The sequence below is a fragment of the Lycium ferocissimum genome, chromosome 11 (genome assembly GCF_029784015.1).
Source record: "Lycium ferocissimum isolate CSIRO_LF1 chromosome 11, AGI_CSIRO_Lferr_CH_V1, whole genome shotgun sequence".
Classification (NCBI taxonomy): domain Eukaryota; kingdom Viridiplantae; phylum Streptophyta; class Magnoliopsida; order Solanales; family Solanaceae; genus Lycium; species Lycium ferocissimum.
In genome coordinates, this window is record NC_081352.1 from 31,130,086 (window position 1) to 31,146,846 (window position 16,761).

Below are 16,761 nucleotides of genomic sequence, written 5' to 3' on the forward strand. Positions count from 1 at the left end.
ATTTGGATAAGATATAAGCCCCATCACCATCTATAATAATAAGTTGAAGAAAAAAGGCAATTCCACTGAAAGACTAATACAGATTAGCTTTGCACCACATTAGTTTTGTGTTGTAATATCCGTGGTTAACTAGCACACAATCATACACAAAATAAATATAATCAAAAAATTAGTATATGAATTTAACGAGGTTCGACCAAGATTATGCCTTCAGATAGAAGTAAAGAGAATTTCCAGTAAGAAAGACAAAAAAAGTACGAGAAATCTTCAATTAAAGTCTTTGTTAAGTAATTCGAGTGTTTCTCAAACCTACAGGGTCTATGCATCTTAGAAAAATATGAAACAAAATAGGATTTGAATTGACGTCTCACGGTAGCGCTCTGACCTCACTGGCATTGTTCGACCTGCAGGACTTCTTCCAAGACCATGCATCGATTGCATGCGCTCTAACCGCGTTAGCCTCAAATTTTTACTTTTTCCTTCCAATTTTGGGTCGCACCACAAGCTTCTTGGGATCAGATAACACTCAAATCCATTCGGATTCAAGACACAAATCAAGAAATCTTTCTGTGGGATTACGTATATTTTATACTTATACGTTACCGATATGTCAATTTTTGGTCATTGTCATGGAGATTCGTAGATCTTATTGCTACCTCTTGGACATTGAAGGATACAGGGGAACTTCTAACAATTATTTTACTGTTATTTTAAAGATTTTGGGAGCTAGTAGGCTTCAATTTTCTTTTCAAAGGTGGTCCACGATGAGAATATTAGGATTTAAAACAAAAAATAATCTTGCGGTGAAGGATGTGATCTAATAGTGAGAGTAGGGCCAAAGAGTGGCATGTGAGTTTGAAGAGTAATGAGAAGTAGTGACTTGAGATGGCTTGCAATTGCAAACCGTGAGAGTTAGTTTGTCAATTTTGTGTTTTGTAGATTTAATCCTTTCGATTGATTAAAAGTTGCTTGAAGAATAATGGTGTCCTTAAATTGATCAATTAATGTAGCATACATGCTTTCTTCGTCTTCTTGTTTAAAATTATCATAGCATGAGTGGAGGTTCCATCAAAGATTTTGGTGGAGTGGTACATACTCTATCATCCTTAATTAAAGGTCTTGCTTTGAAATCTAGTTATTCTCTAACTATTATTCCTAATGTAAGTGAATTTAATAAGAGAATAGACAACTTAATAGCTACCATGAGTTGTAGTTCAAATAGAACCTATTAACAGATATGCTTTAATATAAATAGTAGGTGCCAATAAGTTTTTACGTGGTATAAAGTATCTTGATATGATTTAATATAAATAGTAGGTACGAATAAGTTCCTATTCTTGGTTCAGACTATAATCTATTATTTATTTTTTTATTAAATTTTGTATCTTATCAAATACTGTTACCTAACAGAGGGAAAATTAACCATATAGTACCAAACAAAATAGGAAAAACAATACTCCCTCTATCCCAATTTTTGTGAAGGTGTATTATTGTTTAGGGATCCAATCAAATTTTTTTCCCCCCTATTTTGAAGCATTAACTATGCTAACTTGTAGGACATTTCATATGGTTTTCAAATATGTACTTCTTTGTTCCAATTTATGTGGCGCTTTTTATTTTTCGAGATTCAAACTATATAAACTTTAACGCACATTTCAAAATGTTTATTTTCTTCTTATTCACATGAGAAGAACTGCAATTTATAGTCTTTTCTATAGTTTTTGAATATTTTAATTTTAATTTTAAAATATTGGATTAATCTAATCTAATGTAGCTTCAAAGATTAGTCAAATTAACAAGTGTCACATAACTTAGGGACGAAGGGAGTAATTTAGTTTTTTTTTTTTTTTTTTTTAAATGAAGAATATACACTCAAATTCATAGTCAAATTTAAAATTTTTTAGCCCTCGTCTTCGAATTCCTTCACATAAATTGGGACGGAGGGTGTGTGTGGGTAGGGGGCGGGGGAGGCGTGGGCGGGGGGTGGTTTATTATTTCATCTGAATTTAAAAATTAAAAAAAAAATTCCAAAATCCAAAATCATTATACTCCCTCCGTTCACTTTTACTTGTCAACTGTGGACTTTACATACCCCCTAAGAATTAATAAATGAAGTGCATATTTTACTATGATATCCATATTAATTGGTGTATAATTGTATTGGATTTGAAAAATGATTTAGAATGAGTAATAAATGCCGAGGATAAAACTGAAAAAATAAATTATTTTTCTTTTGAAATGCGAAAGTGAATAAGTAAAAATAAAATTTTATTTTTAAAATAGTGAACAAGTAAATGATTATCAAACAACCATAAGTGGAAAGATAAGGACCTTCTTTAGAAACTATCCTTCAAATCCCAAAAGTGTCAAATAAGTATATTTTGAGTTGTAATCATTGTGGACTCTCTTCTTTTTTCCTTCCACAAATATTCCTCCTTCTTCTTCTCTCTACCAAAAAATAAAAAAAGAACCTTCTATTTTCACCAAATTTCTAGTTTTTTTTTTTAAAAAAAAAAATACATTTTGAAAAGTTTATTATGCAAATAAAGTGTGTACATATATATATATTGTGTATACCTATCTGTCCTTGAGAGTGGTGAACACGCAAAACACTCCTCAAAAGAATCACTAACCAACTCAAAAATCCTATTTTTTTTTCTCTCTTAATACATACAAAAATATATAAACTTTCACAAATATAAATTTATGTAAATAATTCATTTTCAACCCTCAATTTGTGTCTTAATATAGTTTCTTGGTGATTCTTGAAAATGGGTTGTGCTGGATCCAAAGAAAATGGTACTTTTCTTGCTTTTGCTTGATGAAATTATTTGTTTTACTAATTTTTAGTTATACCCAATTGGTTGTAAAGTTATATGGTGTGTTTTTTTTTTTTTTGGTTCTGTTTGTTAAGGGATTTTGCATTTGTTGTAAAGTTGGTTCCTTTTTTTTTTTTTTTTTTTTTTTTTTTTAATTCTTGATGAAATTATTTATTTTATAATTTTTAGTTATACCAATTGGTTTTAAAGTTATATGGTGTAATTTTTTTTTTTTTGTTTGTTTGTTATTCTTGATGAAATTATTTATTTTACTAATTTTTAGTTATACCCCATTCGTTATAGAGTTATATGGTGTAAGATTTTTTTGTTTTTTTGTTTTTTTGTTAATTTACATTTCTGTTAAGTTAAGGGAGTTTGCATTTGTTGTAAAGTTGATTGCACTAATGACAAAAATAGGTGATTGTTTTCCAATATGTCCAAGTTTTGTGGACAGTTACTCAAGTCTTGTCTTTGGTGGGAGGTAACAGCCCAAACAATTGGCAGCTTATAAGAAAGAAACAGAACTTTTAACTGTTATCTTGTCAATACAGGCCCATATTTAATTGATACATATCCTGAATCAGTGGTTTGAGCTATTTTGATGTTCGAGAATTTTGATACTACCTCAATGGGTTAGCTATGTTACAAGTTCGAGAATTGCCGCGAGCGAATTAAGTCCAGTATTTAAGTGGAGAAGGGGGGAGGGAAATCATTCGCTAGTTTGTGGTTGGCCAAAGGGTTGGCTCCAGACGGATTTCTTGGTTATAAAAAAAAAAATTTGTCATTAGTAAATAATTTGACTATGTTATGTTGATAGTTTAGGTTAGGTTATATTCACTAAAGAAATGAGTGTAAAATTTAATCTGGAAAAGCCATTGTGAGAAACAAAAGTCGGATTTGCCAGAGTTCGGACTGGTTTTTGATCTGTAATATGATTTCTGGAACCGTAGTTTGGTTCTGAACGTTCGATGGTACTTTTTAGAAATGTGATGAGAGAGCAGATTCAAATACCCAGTATCTTGTACTTGTCCTCTATCTGTTCGGGTAGGCTCTGGAAAGCACCAGTTTCTTATCACTGGTTTTTAACAATGGATTGTCTTGACATATGCTTTTTTCAGTTAACAGTTATGTCTGAAGTGAGTAGATATACGATATAAGTGGACTGTTATTCTTGATGAAATTATTTATTTTACCAATTTTTAGTTATACCCAATTGGTTATAGAGTTATATGGTGTAAGTTTTTCTGTTTGTTCACATTTTTGTTTTTCTAGGAATTTCCCTCCTTAGAGCTTTTAATCCTTAGGGAACCCACTAGGTCAGGTTAAGAACCATGGCGTCTCAAGTTCAAATCCGCCGGCAGAGACAAAAATAGGTGATTTTATTCCTATATGTCCAAGTTTTGTGGATAGAGTTACTCAGTACTTGTCTTTATTTGGTGGGAGGTAGCAGGTACCCCTTGGAATTAATCGATATGCGTGCAAGTTGGCATGTAAAACCACAGTTATAAGACAATACCACTATTTAAAAGACATTATGAAACAGGCCCATATGGAGCGGGATGGATATTAAAGGATTCATATCCCAACTAGTCAGTGATGTTCGAGAACTAGCTTTTTGATGAATTAGGTGTCGGGAGGTGTTCGTATTATTTAATTGAAATTTCCCCCACGGGTTAGCTCAATTGGCAAAGGTCGGGGACTTGTGTCTTATGTCACAAGTTGGAGCCTTCGCCCCAAACAAATTAAGTCTAGTATCTAAGTTGAGAGGGGTAAGGGGAAGAGGGGGGGGGGGGTTATCATTCCCGAGTTTTGAAGGCTGCAGTTGGCGAAAGAGTTGGCTTCAGATGGATTTTTCGGTTATAAAAAAAGTCAAATTTTGTCTTTAGTAAATAATGTGACTGTTTTATGCTGTTGGGTTAGGTTTTAGTTGTAGAGATGATGGTGGGTTGCTTATTTGACTAAAGAATCAATAAATCAATTATGTCCCAATCCGAAGCTAGTTGGTGTCAGCTCTACGAATCCTGCCTATTAAAGAAATGTGTATTAAAATTAAGCTGGAGAAACCATTGTGGGAAATAAAAGTTAGCTTTGCCAGACTGGTGCACGTTTTGATCCGTAATATGATTCTAGCACTGTATTTTGGTTCTGAACGTTTGACGGTACTTCTTAAATGTGGGGAGAGAGCAGATATAAGCTTTTATCAACGGTTTGTCTTGTCATATCCCTTTTTTTTTTTTTTTTTTCAGTTTAGAGTTAAGTCTGAAGTAAGTAGATATAAGTGGACTGATATAAGAAGTAAAAACCAAATCCATGGATTGTGTTGACTGAAAGTCAAGAATTACCTAAAAGAAACAAGTTCAGGTGCTTCTCAGAATTGTTTGTAAAGATGCGGAAAAGGTGACAATGGTTATGCATAGAAAATAGGTTGACTAGGTGGCAGAGTAGTTTGTAGTTTTACATAAATAGATGTATGTATCCTGCATAATAGAATTTGGTTTTGCTATGTACCTGAAAAGTTTAGGCAACTAAGAAGCAACACCTAAAACAAGACTCAAACAACACAAAAAATGTTGAGTTTGGATACTGTTTTACTGACATTTGTCAACATAGGCTTTAGTCTTCTTAATCAGAGTCCATGAGAAAATGTAAAATATTCTTTTTAATTTTGGTTTTGCCAGGCATCATATTCAAGGTGCCAAATGATCCTCATTATTAGATGAATGCTTGATTTCTCCACTAAAAGCAATCTTGTCAAATAGGATTGAAATTTCTCTTAATTTGTTGATAATAAAAATTCAAAGAAAAAGACATCGTCTCCACTAGATCTTCTTGATGGTAGTCTGATAAAATGAACTGCTGGCGCCTGGCTGTCAGACTCGAGTTATCAGAGCAAGTTGAGTATATGAGTTCATATTATACTCCTTCTGTCTCATTTTATGTGGCACACTTTCCTTTTAATTGTCCAATGATAAGTTTCTATACTGAGAAACGACTTAACTTCAAACTTCCCATTTTACCCTTAACAGGGGCGGAGCTAGAGTGTCCACTATAGGTTCGGCCGAACCCAGTAACTTTGGTTCAAACCTTATTTGTCTTAAAAATTCATTGAATATTTACAAATTATTAATTTAGAAGCTAGGAACTCAAAAAGATTAGAATTCAGAACCCATAAGCTTCAAGTCCTAGTTCCACCTTTGACTCTGATTTATAGCCAGACAAATGTCTATAGCTTGTTATAGACCTCGACTTTCAAGTGTCACTGTTTTTCTCTTAAACTCCATGCCCAGTCAAACACCGTCATATAAAATAGGACAGAGGGAATAACTAGTTTGCCCTGCCTAGGGTGGTTTAATGGTCATCTGGTTTCAGTCAGACATCCAGTTGCTAGTGCTTAATTTGTGAAACTTTCTAGCAAATCTTGCTTCCATTGCTTCATCAACCTATAATTCCAACTTTCTGCATTAACCTTTCCGTTATGGACTTATACAATGTCACTATTTCCTTTTCATTTTGAGTAATAGTTGTTACATGTCTTTTTACAGTAGAAGCTCTTGGTATCCTATATGTTTTGTGGTTCCTAGCCTTTCCTCTTGATTCTCTGTATTGTTCTGATGTTATTGTTATGATGAGTGGATCATTTCTTACAGTGACGATCTTCGCAATTCGTTTTGTAATGACTTTGAATTATTTTCATCTGAGTGAATGATCTAAACAACCTTCAATTACCCTGCTTTTTTGTTTTCCCTTAAAGATTATACTGTAATACCCAAGTGTGTGGCCTAGTGGTCAGTGAAGTGGGTTGAGAACCATGATATCTCAGGTTCAAGTCCTAGCAGAGACAAAACACTAGGTGATGTCTTCTCATATGTCCTAGCATTGGTGGATAGAATTACCTAGTACCTATGTTGGTGGGAGGTGGCAGATATCCCGTGGAATTAGTCGAGGTGCGCACAAGCTGACCCCAACGCCATGGTTATCAAAAAAAAAAAAAAAAAAAGAAAAAAGATACTTTATCTACTATCTAGCATATGTCATACATCTCTTCCATGTGTGATTACAATTTACAGGTGAAGTGAGATTGCACTGTCAGTGTTTATTTTATTGCTAATAGTAATTTACTTCTGTTTAGCAAATTCATTGTTTTTGTTCTTATCAGCAGTATCTAGTATTGGATCTTTTACAGTGGCATTCTATTAAAGATTGTATTCTTAGGCAGATGAATATTTGATCAAATACTTAGGTCACTTATTCATGTCCGTATTATACCCATCATACTCACCTGTTATAACAAGTTTATAGTCTGTATTTGTTCTTGTTAAGTCCCACAATGGTTGAGAGAACGGGTTGTGTTCTCCTTATATGGTTTTGGGGAATCCTTCCCTCATGAGCTAGCTTTTGAGGTTGAGTTAGACCCGAGGTCCATATTTATCAATTCCTCACATTATTGACTTATTTAAAAACAAGGCTAAATGAACTATGGACTATGCACCCAAAGGCGTGGCCCAGTAACGAACGAAGTGGGTTGAGAACCATGAGGTCTTAGGTTCAAATCTCAACGACAAAAGCACTAGGTGCTTTCTTCTTATCTACCCAAGCCTTGGTAGACAGAGTTACTCGATACCTGTACTAGTAGGACGTAAACTACCCCGTGGAATTAGTCGAGGTGCGCACAAGTTGGTGCGGGCACCAATTAAAGAAAATATGGGCTATATTTTGGTAAGGAATTCCTTTTAGAAGGAAACAGAGGTACTCCTAAGCTTTATTTCTAAAGTGAAGATTCTGGTGTTAAAGGAGGATTGCCTGCTTAATTAATTATAAGCTGCTTAAACAATGAGAAAATGTTGAGCAGAAGTTCTCCCAACTTATGCTTCCTAATATAATAAATTTTGAGTGATTATCAGGTAGCATAAGAATCTCGACTCCGAACACCAAAAAAGAGTTCTATAATTACAAGAATTCTAGAATACATGGGGTGTGTGCAAAAGAAGGGTGACTTCGCACCCATGACCACTCAACTTGCTCCATTTCCACTATTGTCATCCTACTCTTAGTTCTATTAAAAGTAATTTGACATATTAAAACCAGTTGTGGTTTCATTCTTCACGAAATCTATCCCATAATGTTCACACAATGTTGTTACTTTCTTTAACTACTTGAGCTAAATGTTGTTGTGTCGTGCATTGCTTCTCTGAATGGAAACTTTAGGACTTTAAAACTGGAATTATTAGTTCTCTTTTTATTTACTTTTAGAACATTAGGGAAGGGTCACAATTTCCCGTAGTTCATCATTCAGTTGGGTGAGGATCCGATACGGATAGATCATGACCAGTTCTTTTAACTTATATGATATATTTGCTTTAATAGCACTCCCAAACATCACGGAATTCTGAGCTTGCTGTACTTGATTGCAGAAGCAGCTAAACAGATACGAAAACCAAAGGCTTGGAAGCATTCAGAACCTATTACGAGGGCTCAACTTGTACAGATGCGTGATGAATTCTGGGACACAGCACCGCATTATGGAGGTCGAAAAGGTAATCTCCATAGAATACCAGAAGTTTTGCTGTATGTACTTGTTTCCTGGTTCTGGAGAGCCAGAGCTTGGTTAAATTCAACAACTTTACAAATTGAAATATACTTTTGAATTTTGCATCTATGTAAGCCTAAGATACATTGCTTGGACTCTCCAAAAATGTCGCCGCACCCGCGTCGGATCCTCCAAAAATGCACTACTTTTGGAGGATCCGGCACGCATCCATCAATATTTTTGAAGAGTCCGAGCAACATTAGTCTGCCACTCTGCCTAACGATGGAGTTGGTCCCTTCACAGTTATTGCTAATTCAACGCTAAAATCTGGAATGTATAGGTCATGATGTTTGACTATATCTTTTTTATAAATAGAAGGTGTCTGCTGATGACATGTATAAGGTGTTTGGGTGGGATAGCATTGATCCAATATGGCAAGTAAAAAAAACATGCTTTAGTACAAATAAAAGGGATCTTCATTCATTGATTATATAGTGTCGTGTCCCAGCGGAACAAAAACACTAGGTGATTTCGTCCCATCTGCCTAAGCTTTGGTAAACAGAGGTACCGGGTACCTGTTCGGGTGGGAGGTAGCAGGTACCCCGTGATATTGCTGAGTTGCTATTCACTTCAAGACAAGCTCATTAGCTTCTCATTTTACCAGTTGTAACTTCAAGAATTGCATTTAGTTTGTTCTCAGTCCATGCATTTGAGATATTATTCACATTTGGCTCCTGCGTCTTTTGTGTTACACATCACTCTCTGATAATTCATGGGACATCAAATGTATGAGTACTGTTTCGCTTTGGCAATAGCTAGAATTTTTTAGATTAAAATGACGACGTTGATTGTAAAGCCAGAAAACACAATATGTGCTCGTAACTCCAAATACCATATTCGTTACACTCCCCCGTGATACTCCAACCACCCAATGGATTGGTTATTCCTAAACAAGTCATGAAGGGTACTAATGAACATACCTGTCTCCACATTGGATCAAGAACTGGATCAATATGATCAAAAACCGCTAAATGAACATATACCTATGTGTACTTACAAGGTAAGTCAATTCATATAACAGCATGGCAGATCCAAATATCCTTACCAGTGGCTGATCGAGAGCACAACCGACAAGTTTATGGGAACCCAGTAGTTTTTGCCCTGACCCGATATATATTTAGAAATTCACTGAATATCTATAAATCTTTGACCTTGAACCTAGTTATTATTGTATATTAACTTGACTCGCTGTAGAAACTCATAAACTTCAAATCTCTTAACTATTATTTTTCCCTCTTCAGAGATTTGGGATGCACTCCGAGCTGCAGCAGAATCGGATATAAGCCTCGCACAAGCAATCGTGGACAGTGCCGGAGTAATTGTGCAAGCCCCTGATTTAACAGTATGCTATGATGAGAGAGGTTTGTACTTTGTAATACTGTTTGCCGAACATTTTCGACTTCTTTTCTCTATAGTCTCATCGTATCAACTATTGTCTATCGTGCAGGCGCCAAGTACGAGTTGCCCAAGTACGTTCTAAGCGAGCCAACTAATTTGATTCGTGAAAACTGAAATTTGAAAAAGACAACTCCTTCCTGGACCATGCTTCATTGAGACTGTAAATGGTTGTAAATTTTCTGTCAAGAGTTATTTCTTTCAACAATATGTATTGTTTTCTGCATGATGGTCCTATTTCCAGATAGCAAAAGAGCTATGGACAGCAATAGAACAAACAGCAACCATCTACCAGGGTATCATTTTGGACACAATGTAAAATTGGTGGTTGTAGCATAAAGTTCTATTTTTTCAGTACCTTTACTAAATTTTATCTCTTACTGAGCTGTTTCAGCTCACTTGGCAAAGAAATGAGTCAAAGTTTTGCTTGTTTTGCGGAAATCAAACGTTGTATTAGTTATGCGAAGTTATATTTACGTCGCAAAGCTTATGTTGCAAACTAAACGTTGTATTAATTATGCATAATTTTCTATGAGATTAGTTTTCATTATGCTTGAAGCAGATAACTACCGTCAAAAGTTGTGGTAGGATAGTAAGTACTCCTTCATATATCACTAAAACTCCGTAGATAGTCTCGTTATCCTTCCTTATTAGTAGTCGCATTATCGCAGTATAATTTCTTGTGCTCTGATTTCTGCTATTATCTGTTATTTCTTGTGCTTTGATTATCCTATGTTATCTGTGTCGCTTGCGTTATTTCATTTTCATATCGCTGAATCTCTTAAATTTTTATCTGATCTCTTTTTATGCTTTTTATTGAGTCGAGGGTTTAGTAGAGAATGTCACAGACACTCTTACCCTTCCTGCATTTCACGCTGGGATTTCACTGGGTTGTTGTTGTTGTTGTTGATCTATTTGCCTAACTTTTTTTAGCAATTGACAGAGTATATTAGCTTAATTGTTCATTAATTTCATTTTATGTGTCTTAGTTTTATTGAACACGAAATTTAAGAATGTTAAGAAGATTTTTGAATCTTGGTCTTAGTTAAAGGTGTGCATGACATACCAAAGTACTCTTTGAGTTTTAGAGTCTTAAACAAGTCATTTCTATAAGGGAGTATCATTAAGGGTAAAATGATAATGGTGAAATTAACAATATACAAAATATCGAAAGAAAGAGATGTTCTTTTGAACGAAGTTAATTAAAAAGATAGTAAGATACACAAACTGAAGCGGAGGGAGTAATATCTTTGACTAATATGAAAAAGCTATAATATAGTATGTTGAGTTACGAAGTCAAGCTTGATTTGGTACTTTATTGGTGGATAGTAGTTGATTTATGTCTTTATCATCAAACTAATAATTGAAAATCAAATTTCTAATATGTTTGACTGCTTGATAGTAGTAGTTATTGCCGACATTTCCCCAAATTCACAACTTGTTAGTTGGTTGAGTGTTTGGTTCAACCACTTACTTCCATGTTAAGCCAAAGCTAAATTGTTCAAATCAACTATATTCATACTCTTCAGAATTGTCGATAGATGCGTATCGGATTCACTAAAAATGTCTAAAATAGTGTAATTTTTAAGGATCCGACGTGAGTATGACAATATTTTTGGAGAGTTCAAGCAACGTAACAAATCAGTAATTCAAATAACAAGTTTCAAGAAAGAAAATCCATGGGAAGCTTCTTCTATTTCTCAATTTCAAGTACACAACTTGGAAACAAAATTTAAAAAACAAAAAAAACACCCATAGGGGAAAAATTATGGTCTTTCTTCAGACCACATAGAATCTTCCCAAAATTTGTAAAAATAATCAGATGAAGAAAAAGAAAGTTTTTTTTTAAAAAAAAAAAAATCCTTTTTCTCTTTTCTACATCTGCTACTTTTTCTTAGGTACAAAAATGTCAAAATCACTAACTGTCCACTCTGCCACTTGATTTGGGTCCTTATAAATCTCAGTTCCCAAGTCAATTGAAGTCCATTTCCTCCTTGCTGGTGCAGTCCCTGGATCCTGCAAGAAAACATGTTCCATCGTTAATTTTCATTATTAAATATTATCCAAGAAAGATCAATTTGGCAACCTAACTATACCTAGGAAATGTTTTTCAAATGATTGTCAAGAGTAGTTTTTGAAAGGATTTAAGTTATATACACAGATGGCGTACAGATTTTTGACATTATCGATGTACATTGCGTAGTATAACATGCGATAGCAGATAAGCTACCATTTTTCCTAGCTTACCAATTAACGTTTGTCGAAGAGATTTACCTACAATTACCTTATAAGTGACTTGAATGTGTACATTTTTTCTATAGTGTTAACGCATAGAACTTATAGCCTGTTTGGACAAGATTCTGGGAAGCCGAAAATGTTTTTTTTTTTGGAAAAAGTACTTATTTTAGAGAGTTTAGGTGCTTGGCTAAGCTTTTAGGGAAAAATTAAATGCTCTTTGTAGTAGTAGAAGCTAGCTGGGAAAAAACATTGTTTTTCCCGTAATCACTTTTGGAATCTTGACCAAGCACAAATTGTTGTTCTAATATCAATGAAAGTGTTTTTCAAATTGATTAGTCAAACACAAACCGGTGACTCTACAAAAATACTTTTTCGAAAAGCGCTTCTGACAAACAACACTTTTCAAAATAAGCAGATCAAGTTCGATCGAACAGCCTAATAAACTCATTTTGAAATCCAAGAAAAGGGAAAAATTGATTCAAACCTGGTAAAAATAAAGTGAATGTGACAACCTCCCAACATCAAGCTCCCATGTTCTTGGATCACCAATCCAACCATCTCCTTTCCTAGTAGGATAACCATATTCTCCCCAAACAGGATGTGGCAAAATCTGCAAAATCTCCTGAGGCTGAGGATTACTATAAGGATCACAATGTACATTAGGCTTCTCAATAAACTTTCCATTTCCAGGTGCACAATACATATGATAAGCCTCATAAGGGAAACGAGTCCTATCGTTTCGATGAATTTTCGTTCCATTTGGGAAAATGTGGTATGGTGGACATAATTTTGGGCTATCTGGTTTGCACCAGGATGGTGTTTCTTGATTCAGGATCATCTCGCTGTATCTTGTAACGTCGGTTGCGACATTGCCATCACATGGTTTGCCATTGTTCTTCCAGCAGCTTCCCATGTCCATTAAGTAAAATTGGCTCTTTCGACCTCCTCCTTTTATCACATTCAAGGTGAATCTCACCTTAAAATTTGGTGATTCTGGTATCTGCAGAACACAAAAGTAGCAAGTAGTTTCTCAAAATCCATAAAGGGTAATCACAAAACTAAAAGAAATCTTGATAAGTTCATATTTGGTGATTCTGGTATCTACAAATCACATTAGTATCAATAGTTTCTCAATGATTCATAACATGGAGTCTTTAAAAAGAAGGAAAAGGTACAATTTGCACATTTGCTTTAGAGCATATTTTATTGTTACCGTCCTTTATACTTTCCGGTCATTCATGTCCATATCATTACCAAACTGTCTCATATTTCCCTTCATTTAACCGAGCTCCAACATGGAGTTGGTGGTTCACGAAGCAAGATACTTCAACAAAAAGATGCAAATTTACCCCTTTACTTTTCACTATGGTCTAAAATTACCCTCTTTTATACTTCAAGTTGGAGCCCTGGTAGGGTAGGAGGATATACAAGACGATTTGCTAATGTTAAAGGTATGAATGACGCTAAAGTTATAATGGAGGGTAGTATTAAGATAATATGTAGAGTAGAGATGTACTTTTGACCCTTTTCCCACATATGAAGAAAAGATTTAGAGCATTTAAGTATGTAGATACTCACAATTTTTAACATGCCCCTTGTTGGATAATGATATCCACCAGAAAAACCAAATGTGGCATCTGATCTGAGGTAAAGCATAAGCCAAGGATACTTAGTTGATGTCCTCAACACATGATGAAAAATCCAACTTCCTTTTCCCAATTCTTTCTTCCATTTCACAGAATAAAAAGAACTATTCTCTGTTCTTGTTTTACTCAATCTACTAGTCAAATCCCATGTACCATAAAAACTCCCTTTAAGTGTAGTCCTTTTAACACCTTGTAAAGTTGTGTACTTGTGAAAAATCAATGGTTGGTTCATGCACCCTTTGCCGAAACATGGAAACCTGCTATCAGGCCCGTACGGGCTTGATTTGTGCCCATTTTTCGGGCACTTAGCAGCGTAAGTATCCATGTTTCCGTTCTTCAGCATGATCATCCAAAATTGCCAAGGATTTGGCTGGTCTTCAACTTGACATTTTGATCCCAAGTAGAGTTCTTTTTGTGCTGCATAATGATCAACATCAAGAATGGCCTTTTTGTTCAGTCCAAGAAATGATTTTCCAACCCCTAACTTGTTTTCTTCGTCTGTCACTTTGTGTACCAACGTGTATGGTATTGCATTGCAGATAGAACAATTGTTTTCCCCTGTAAAGCATAGCCATTAAATCTTTAAGACAACCTAGAAAAAAAAAACAATTACAATGCCTCAATCTCAAGTAAGTCACGTCAGCTAAATGAATCCTCACGGATCATGTCGCTCAGTTTAATTTAATTCTACAATTATGTAGTGTTTCTGTTGAATCTTTAAGACAGCCTAGATAAGCAACAATAACAATGCCTCAATCTCAAGCACGTCAGGTTGACTATATGAATCCTTACTGACCTTAGCTTGTCACTCCATTTAAGCTATTTCTTCGGGAGATATGTTCTGTATTGTAAGGATTCATCATAACCCTCCCCCTTTATTCAGTTTTGTCACTAATAATGTGAGAAAGATCACACAGGCACGGCTAGGAAAAACCTAAAACAACAATGTCTCAATCCTAAGCGAATCACGTCAGTTATATGATTCCTCACTGACCATATCGCTCCATTATACATTTTGTATTATGAGGATTCATCATAACAATCCTAACATCTTCCTTTATTCAATTTTATGACCGACAAATGTGAGCAAGATCACACAGACGCGTCGTAGAAATTTAAAGAGTAGAAAAGAAAAAGGCTTAAAACATGAAGTTCAACTGACCTTGTGACTGAGGAGAAGATTTTAAGACATCAAAGCAATCAGCAGCTCTTGGACTGCCCATTTTAGGCACTTCTTCTCCAACTTCATTGCATTGATTCCATGCTTCTATGGCTACTCTTAGCCCATCCCTTCTCATCCCCGAATCGCCAACCACGGATATGTAGTTATTTCCATCAACATTTAAACAAGAAACACCAGAAAGGGATACTTTGCTTGCAAGAAGAGAAAGAAAAATAAACCAAGAAAAAGTTTCATGTTGAGCCATTGTTAAGTTTTTAGCCTATGTAACACTTGCTATATATGCTAAAACCATGGGGAAGGAATAACAAAAGTACATGATGATATTATAATGTGTAATGCGTTGCTAATAAAATTAGTAACAGATTTTTGTTATTTAGCTACAAAATTTAGCTGTTGCTAATTTCTTTTTTCTCTTTTGTTGTAGTGTTTTTCCTTTGTTTCACAATTACACGAAACCACGGAGAAGGACCAAGAAAAGGGACATAATGATTTTATGTAATTGTGTGCTGTATTTTAGATTGTAATAAACATCCTTAGATGTCTTTGTGTGAAAGTGACAACTACTCACTTTATTGCTTCATTTACTTTACACAGCTAACTTCTTTGGACACTTTTGTCCTTTCCCTAGGGAGTTAAAAAAAAAGAGCAACAACAACCACAGGAATAATTAGTTACAGCTTTTTTGCTATCTATCGGCAAATAGGCGGCAGCTAATTGAATTGTCGGAAAAGGATTAAATATACCATCAATTATTAAAAATGACTCATTTATATCACTCATCAATAGTTTAACTTATTTATGTCATTGCCGTTATAAAATGGCTCATCCATGCCATCGTTATTATCAAAATAGCTCATTCATGTTATTCTTCATTAACGTCGCTTTTACAATACCAGATATGATATGCGGCCTCCAATTAGGGGTCAACATTATTTAATTAAACCAACCCAAGTTCTAATCCCAAATTAATTAAAAAATACAACACATACATGAAAAAATGGCATGGATGAGCCATTTTATATATTGATTAAGATAAAGCCCAAATTATTAACGAAAGTATAAGATAAATGCCTATTTTCGATAATTCGATGACATATTTAAGCCTTTTCCGTTAAATTATTGATAACTTGTCACTAAATAGAATTAGCGACAACTTTTGTTTAGTGACGGGATCAATTTGAAATTGACAACTATTCCCTTTATTGATTCATTAACTTTACTCAGCTAGCTTCTTTATTCATATTTGTCCTTTCATCACCAAAGAAAAAAAGGAGTTAGCTACAAATTTTTTGCTATTCGTCAGTAAATAGTCAATAGCTAATAGGATTTTATTTTGATAATTCGTCACTAAATAGCCCATCATAATAGGATTGTCCTTATAATCGAACGCTAAATAGAATTAGCTACAGGTTTTTGTTGTTTAGAGACAAACAGATCCCCTCGCTATTTTTATATTTATAGGATATTTTGATAATTTGTCGCCTAAATAGTATTAGTAACAAATTTTTGCTCTTTAGCGATAGAATTTGTCGGTCACTACCTTTTTTTTCTGCTGTAGAGTTTGACACCTATACAAGTGATTGGTAAATTATGCTATGCAGCTGGTTTGTTGTTGACACTTGCTCCTCTTTTCTCATGATTGCTTAGGTTCCAACTTGATTTTGAAATCAATGGTCCAAAGGATTTTTTGACCAAAACCTCTGACAAAGAGATGTCTATTTGTCAGCACTCAGCAACATCCACCTACCCGAAAAGTTTTATGATGAGTGAGGCACAAATATGACTTATCATGTGAGGGTGAATTTTTATTGAAATAATAGTGTGTGGGTTTCATTTCTACTACCTCTTTCATACTTACTCGTGGGTGCTTTTTTTTTTTTTTTTGGTCATGAA

General features: G+C 34.6%; 2 protein-coding genes across 3 annotated transcripts; one reads left to right on the plus strand and one right to left on the minus strand.

Annotated features, from left to right (window-relative positions):
* The first annotated feature begins 2,451 nt into the window (after positions 1-2,451).
* On the plus strand, positions 2,452-10,029 carry LOC132036949 (uncharacterized). Of its 2 annotated transcripts, none has more exons than XM_059427364.1 (4): positions 2,452-2,799; positions 8,237-8,353; positions 9,648-9,767; positions 9,854-10,029. In XM_059427364.1, the coding sequence occupies exons 1-4, from the start codon at positions 2,772-2,774 to the stop codon at positions 9,916-9,918; spliced, it is 330 nt and encodes a 109-aa protein (XP_059283347.1). In that variant the 5' UTR covers positions 2,452-2,771; the 3' UTR covers positions 9,919-10,029. The 2 variants fall into 2 exon arrangements, with proteins under 2 accessions (XP_059283347.1, XP_059283346.1); XM_059427363.1 differs by having other exon boundaries at positions 2,465-2,799; positions 8,231-8,353.
* Positions 10,030-11,652: 1,623 nt separating this feature from the next.
* Positions 11,653-15,372, minus strand: LOC132036695 (uncharacterized). The gene is made up of 4 exons (XM_059427074.1): positions 14,848-15,372; positions 13,618-14,243; positions 12,524-13,039; positions 11,653-11,817 (listed from the first exon to the last, which is right to left on the minus strand). The coding sequence occupies exons 1-4, from the start codon at positions 15,110-15,112 to the stop codon at positions 11,686-11,688; spliced, it is 1,539 nt and encodes a 512-aa protein (XP_059283057.1). The 5' UTR covers positions 15,113-15,372; the 3' UTR covers positions 11,653-11,685.
* Between the last annotated feature and the right edge of the window lie 1,389 nt (positions 15,373-16,761).

Bases quoted from the DNA above. Each gene is read 5' to 3' on its own strand.
- LOC132036949 (XM_059427363.1), top strand. From the start codon at position 2,772: ATGGGTTGTGCTGGATCCAAAGAAAATG. The intron at 8,354-9,647 runs GTAATCTCCATA...TTCCCTCTTCAG, and splicing joins GCATTATGGAGGTCGAAAAG to AGATTTGGGATGCACTCCGA. The intron at 9,768-9,853 runs GTTTGTACTTTG...TCTATCGTGCAG, and splicing joins AGTATGCTATGATGAGAGAG to GCGCCAAGTACGAGTTGCCC.
- LOC132036695 (XM_059427074.1), bottom strand. From the start codon at position 15,112: ATGGCTCAACATGAAACTTTTTCTTGGTTTATTTTTCTTTCTCTTCTT. The intron at 13,040-13,617 runs GTGAGTATCTAC...TGTGTTCTGCAG, and splicing joins CAAGGGGCATGTTAAAAATT to ATACCAGAATCACCAAATTT. The intron at 11,818-12,523 runs GTTTGAATCAAT...GTTTTCTTGCAG, and splicing joins ATTCACTTTATTTTTACCAG to GATCCAGGGACTGCACCAGC.